A 6858-nucleotide genomic window follows, 5' to 3' on the forward strand; every position below is an offset into this window, starting at 1 on the left:
ATAATGAAGTTTTCTAGGTAAGAATGAATTAGTTGCATTGATATTACCCTTTAAGAAGAAAGAAACTATAAAGTAATCAAAAAATAACAAAATTTACACACAATATATACAAAAATTTGTGCTTTCAATAATATGCAAGAATATGCATATGATAGTGGAATTTTCACATAAAATACAATTATAATGAAACTGCACAATTTTCGTAGTATGTAAGAAATAAGCACATAGTAGTGCATTTTTCACAGAATTGCAATTTATACACATAAATTACTTGCGTGTTTATATTTTGTATTCACCCAACATCCAAAATATACCCATAAAAATCGACAAAAAACTGAAGCAAAAACGCACACAAACAACCTAATAAGAAAACACATAAGAGGCTTCAGCCCAACAAGAAATCGACTGACCCAAAATAGGGGTCAATCAAAAAACGTCCAGCCCAATACAGAACAACACACACAACAGGAAAAAAAACAACTAGCACACATCTTGAAGCAGCCATCAACAGTTAAAAAAACCGACTAACCCAAAAGCTAAAAACTCAGTCAGCTGACGTGTAGCTAAAGTATTTAAACAAAGGGCAGAGGAGTGTAAACATATCACTCATCAGTCGGCGCCAAGGCCCTGGTATCCATGGCGGGGTCGTTTTCTCATTGCCGGATCTAGCCGAGGGGGAGGCCGCAGCCGCGGTAGGGGGGTTGCGCGTCGATGCTGAGCCGGATCGCCTTCGCGTTCTTGCGGCGGAGGCGTAGTGCGTTAGTCTCCATTGTGGAGAGCAAGCAGCGGAGGACCGTCGCGAGGAGCTATTCCTTCGGATCAACCATCGCGGAGACGCTGGACTAGCGGGAGGAAGCTACATACGCCGCGCCGCCCTCTCCCTGGCCCGCTGCCACATCGGGGTGGGATAGGCGCAAGTCATCATTGGCCGGTCCAACATGGTAGGACGTGTTAGGTTCATCCCATGTATGCCTCGCATCTGCCTTAAGACCTCATTCGGTTTGGAGGATTTTCATAAGAAAAACGTAGGAACAAGAATTGCACAAAAAAAATTCTATAGATGCATTCGGTTCGTAGGAAACATGCAGATGATTTTCATAAGAATACTATTCATTTTCTGTATTTTTTGAGAAAAGTACACATCCGCTCAAAGCTCATTTTCTGTATAGGAACGAGGCAAGACAATTCTTAGGATGACAAGTGTCATCCTATCAAATTCCTACACTATTAATTTCTACGTTTTAATTTCCTCTAAATCGAAGGAGGCCTAATATGTGCTGCATATTAAAGGTGCCGATCAGTCCGAACTCCGAAGGTATAAGGGTAGTTTGAGGAGGCCGATTTGGTCGCGACAAAAACTAACCGGTCACCGACGAGTTGGTCCGACCGGTGAGCCGGGCTGTAGATGCTCTTGGAACTAGTTCACCCCTCTTTTTGTGTTTTTTCGCACCTGATGCCTTTTCTCTTCTACCCCGTTATCTCCGACACTGGAACCCAATCCGTTTGGATCGAACCAAAAAGAAACGTCAATCTGTCCATCAGTCACTGGGCACCAATCACACTGTGGATCAGTCACTGGGCGCCGTGATTGGTTCGAGCAACGGCGGCACCATGGCGCGAACAGAGATTCGTGGCACCATCGCGCCGGTGCGTCACGCCCACGCGCGCCTCCGAGCCAGCGGGCCGCGCACGGCACGGCGCACCGCCGTACCGCCCCTCCCATCCCGGCGCTCTGCGCACGCTGCGGCTGGCTGCCTCGTCCCGTGCCGTGCCCGGAGGCCGGAGCAACCGGCGCGCACGCACCATATCGGTTCGGTCCGCCGCCGGGCGCGAGGGCCAGACTGGTCGCGGGTGCCCGTCACCGGCCCGCGCACCCGGAGCAACGGGCTCGACGCGTTCCTGCCGGGCCCCGGCCCGATCGTGCGCGGGCATTTCGCTTGCGCTTATCGCCTCGGGCTCGGGGCGCCCTCCTGGGCCTGGCTGGTGGCTGCCACGGTGAGGTTCCTTTACGTGCCGAGGGGAGGGAGACCCGTCGCTGTGCGCAACCACCGCACGACCGCTGCTGGTCCACGAGCACGAGGTGGGCTGCACGAGCGCCTGGGGCCCGGCCGGCGACCGGGGCGCTCCGTCGGAGGGGGATGCGCACGACACGGCACCGCGCGCGTCGACCCGTCTCGTCTCATCACGGGAGCGGGTAAAAAACCAGACCACTCGGGTGGCGGCTAGTAGCTCGTGGTGGTATACTACGTCGTACTAGGCCCGTACGCCCGCGCGGTGGTTGCCGCCGGGCGCTGTGCCGCGGGTCAAACAAAGGTGGCGGTGGCGCCCCCGCCACACCGCCCCAACAGTCGGCGCCACCTCACGCACGCATGCGGCCGCACCGTCAAATGCCGCCGCACCGTAAAACACTGCTCCACTTGAGATGGACGGCTGGACCTGCTCCACCGGCCCGCCCCCTTAAGACCCACCCCGCCGCACCGCCCACGCACGTTCGCGCTCGCTAGCTACACAAACCAAACGCCTCGTCCGTCCGTTCCTTTCCTTCCCTCCACCGCCGACCGATCGGAGCCAGCTTTGCTCTCGTTGGTAGGTGGCATGCAGGAGCCCGGGCGGCGGCCGTTCGCCGGCGCCGTCGACCTGCGCCGGCCCAAGGGCTACCCGGCGCCGTCGGCGACCGCGCAGGCGGAGGTGGGGGCGGCGGCGGCGGAGGAGGGGGAGGCGCACGGCGACCCCTGCCCGCGCTGCGAGTCCAGGGACACCAAGTTCTGCTACTACAACAACTACAACACCTCCCAGCCGCGCCACTACTGCAAGTCCTGCCGCCGCTACTGGACCAAGGGCGGCACCCTCCGCAACGTCCCCGTCGGCGGCGGCTCGCGCAAGAGCTCCTCCTCGTCGTCGTCCTCGTCCTCCAGCCCCAAGCGCGCCAAGAACTCCAAGCGCCGCCGCGTCGCGCCGGCCGCGCCCCCGGCGCCCGAGGCTGAGCCCGGCGCCGACGCCTCAGCCGCCGTCGCCGCGACGACGAAGGAGGCCGCGGCCACCGAGGACGTCACAGCAGCTGAGGATCCCGCCGCAGCCCCTACGGCGGACGGGTGTTTCGCTTTCACAGCCGGCGAGCCCGACGCGCCACCCGCGAAGGAAGGGTGCTTCACTCTCACGGCCGGCGAGCCTGACGCGCCACCCGCGGCGGACGGAGACGGGGGCTTCGCTTTCACGGCCGGCGAGCCCGACGTGCCACCCGCGGCTGACAGAAACGGGGGCCTGGCTTTCACCGATCACCCGTCGGTGGCGCTCGGGCTCGGCGTGGCGGACGAGGCCGGCGGGAAGGAGCTGGCGGACCCGAGCCCGTTCGAGTGGCCGTCGGGCTGCGACCTGGGGTCCTACTGGGTGGCCGGCGTGTTCGCCGACACCGATCCGGCGCTGTTCCTCAGCCCGCCGTGAACCGTGGTTGAGCCGAGCACGGCACGGTCCGAGGAGAGCTGAGCTGAGCTCCCCCAACCTTCTTACTATCATCATCGTCTGCCCGGATTCCGGCCAGTAGTATTTGGAAATTTTTATGTCACTACTCACCAGAGGAGTCGATCTAAGAAGCCGTTTGTCTTAGTGCCTGATCGGAAGGCTAACCTAGAAGGTGAGGTGCCTGTATAAACCAATCAGTACCCGGTCTGCTCACGGCGTGTTTCAAGCCCTGAAAAGATTTCCCTTTCGCGATTAGCGAACTACCACTACCACTACCACTCATTATACTACTCCAGTGCTTGTTTGACTCCTCCCACCACATGCTCTGCTGCTCATGTTACGATTTTCACCGTGCTGCTCATGTCGATCATGGCTGCTGAGACCTGGATATGTACTTGTAGCTAGGCCGCACTTCTACCTCGCTGGTAGCATTCCCTGAGCGTCGTGAAGAGAGGAGAGCGTGCCGACCACGTACAGGCACGGTGCACTAGAGCACATGGCATGTCCAGATTGCTCATAACTCCGTCGCGTACAGTACAGCGCAGGCATGAACAGATTGTTTCCATAACTCCATCATGATCCGGAACCAATCGGCGGCGTGGGCGGCGAATCAAGGCGGCATGAATTCGGCCGCGTCGCGTACCACCGAGGGCAGGCGCAGGCGCCCGCCGGCCACGAATTATTGTCGCCCGCCCGCCCACGAATTATTAGATTCGACGAATCGCAGCGGCCGGTACGCAACGCGACGTCGTCGGGGGACGGGCGGGGGATATGTTCGTGTTCGGTTGGACGTCGGCGTCGGTCGGCGGACCTTAAATCGATTTCAATTCACGGGCGGGGCGCGGCAGAGGCCGACAGCTCGCTCGCTCGCCCGCGATTCCGACGGCGACGGCCCCCGGCCCCGACCGCGACGGGACGGACGCGCGCGCCGCGTCAGGGATGGGCTCGGCTCGGCGTCACGTGTCGGTCGGCCGGTCGATTCGGCCGTGGTGCGGGGCGACGTGTGCGGCGGTGGACCGCGGAGGGGGAGGGGGCCCGTCGACGTCGATCGCCTCGTCGCCTCGCCGGTGACACGACCCGGGCCGGGCGTACGTACGTACGTACGCGGCTGACGGCGACCCGACCGGCTCGTCGGGTCCGGACGTCTGGGTCGCCGCCGACGCCGGCTGTTGCCGCAGGCGTCGGCGTGACGGTTCTGGTGGCTGGGTATGCAGTCGTGTCGTTTGACGACGTTGCTGGTGGTGTGGATGGATATCGGTCGTCCGAGCCTCGGTGGTTTCGCGCTGAAATTCACGAGCAACCTTGCCATGTGTCTCGATCGACGAGTGCGGACCATGTTCGATGCACGGGATTTTCTGAAAATAGAATACAGGCTCCGCCGATTCAAAGAGATGTCTGTTTCTTCTTCTTTTAATTTATAGGATAATTGATTTTATGCCTCTAGTTATGCCCCACTTGACAGAATTGTCCTTAATTTTCAAAAGCCAACTGTTCTGTCCAACCAACTTTAGTCATCTTGTGCTTTTATCCTTTGATCGTTTGGCCATCATTTTAAAAACTTCATAACTAATTCATATTAAATCAGAAAAAAGCAAATAAGATACCAAAATGTTTGGGTAAACATCACCTACATGTCAATGCGGTTTGCATTCATGACAAAAGTGTTGGAAAGTGTCCATCCGAGTTTTAACTCTTATCATACCACCATGAACAGTAAAATCTAAAAAAATCAAAATATTCAAAAATATATTTTGTGGCAAAGAATGACAAAGGTTTTAAGTGCTCGCCAAGTTTTACCAGAGAATGACATTCATGAAAGTCATGGTAAATTTTTTTTGGTTCCGATAGATGGTGCTATCATGCGTCCATGTTGATGGAGATTTCAACCCACGAAGTGTAACGACTGCGCGAGTCCACGGAGGGCTCCACCCACGACGGGTCCACGAAGAAGCAACCTTGTCTATCCCATCACGGCCATAGCTTACGAAGGACTTGCCTCACTCAGGTAGATCTTCACGAAGTAGGCGATCTCCTTGCCCTTACAAACTTCTTGGTTCAACTCCACATCACGATTGAGGCTCCTAGGCGACACCTAACCAATCTAGAAGACACCACTCTCCAAAAGGTAATAAATAGACAGTGTGTTGATGATGAACTCTTTGCACTTGTGGTTCAAATTATAGTCTCCCCAACACTCAACTCTCTCTCACAGATTTGGTTATGGTGGAAGAATGATTTGAGTGGAAAGCAACTTGGAGAAGGCTAGAAATCAAGGTTCAAATGGTTGGAATAAAATTGTGACACTCCGATAGTTAAGCTACAGTAAACTCTTGCTAATCATGCCAGGTCATCATAATTAAACTTTTTCTAAATCTCACTTGTTTCAAACTAAGATCAAATTTAAATTCAAATAACAAGTCAAAAAATTATTTCTTCAAACTATCAAATAAAAATGTGCGATGGGCGGAAATTTTTCACTAAGTAATTTTCATGTAACAACCAACAACTTTTGGGTTATTAAAAGGCCCCTAACCTGATTAAAACTGTACGAGCAGGAAAATAATTGCCCCTTTTTAATTTCTAAAAATAGACAAACAATTCCATTTAGCTTGAAACTTTTTGTGCATCTCTGGTATGTTACTAAGTATTTATGTACAAAGTTTGGACTAGAACAAACATCATTTGACATCTAAATCAATCGCAAAACCGGAGCTGAATAAGTTTGCACAAAAATGAATAAATGGAGAAAGCCCCTTGTGCACGTGGCCCATCTTTATCGTTGTTCCAGGCCCAGCCCATCTGGCCGGCCTTTCCCTTTCCTCTCACCAGAGGAGGCAGAGCGAGACGTGGCGCACATCCATGGCACACTGGCCATGGATGGCCAACACGTAGCCCCCCCCGGGCCTATAAAGGCGTCCACCAAAAACCCTAGCACGCACTCGTCCAGCGTCCCTTGGTCCCCCTTTGCCTCCCTCCTCATCCGCTCGTTTTAGAGCTCGAATTCGGTGTGATCACCGCTGCCTTGCCCTTGTTGCCGTGGCCACCGTGATCACAGTCGCTGGGAGGCACGTCCTGGAGGGTCACCGTGCTCGGCTTCGTATGTTCCGGGGACCAGCTCGAGTCGGGGTGCCGCGTAGAAGTCGCCATCGCCGGTCTTCTTCACCGGCCGCCGCACACCATCGCCGATCCCGTCGCCCTCTACTGCTCCCGTCCCTCGCCGAGCCTTCCTTGTGCTCCTAGGTGAGCCTCTCCTTTGGTTCCCCCTATTTTCCCTTTCGAACCACCGTCGTAGGCCACCGCCATGCTCGATGCCGTCGGAGCTCGCGCTCACTGCTCCGTTGTCCGCGTTCCCGCGCGCCTTTGGTCGCACCTTTGGCCTCCCCGTGCGCGCCCACTGCT

General features: G+C 55.5%; 1 protein-coding gene across 1 annotated transcript; it reads left to right on the plus strand.

Moving 5' to 3' along the window:
• Positions 1–2313: 2313 nt before the first annotated feature.
• On the plus strand, positions 2314–3775 carry LOC123104072 (dof zinc finger protein MNB1A). The gene has a single exon (XM_044525793.1). The coding sequence runs from the start codon at positions 2596–2598 to the stop codon at positions 3439–3441; it is 846 nt and encodes a 281-aa protein (XP_044381728.1). The 5' UTR covers positions 2314–2595; the 3' UTR covers positions 3442–3775.
• Positions 3776–6858: the final 3083 nt, after the last annotated feature.

The sequence above is a fragment of the Triticum aestivum genome, chromosome 5A (assembly GCF_018294505.1).
Source record: "Triticum aestivum cultivar Chinese Spring chromosome 5A, IWGSC CS RefSeq v2.1, whole genome shotgun sequence".
NCBI lineage: Eukaryota > Viridiplantae > Streptophyta > Magnoliopsida > Poales > Poaceae > Triticum > Triticum aestivum.

Bases quoted from the DNA above. Each gene is read 5' to 3' on its own strand.
- LOC123104072 (XM_044525793.1), top strand. From the start codon at position 2,596: ATGCAGGAGCCCGGGCGGCGGCCGTTCGCCGGCGCCGTCGACCTGCGC.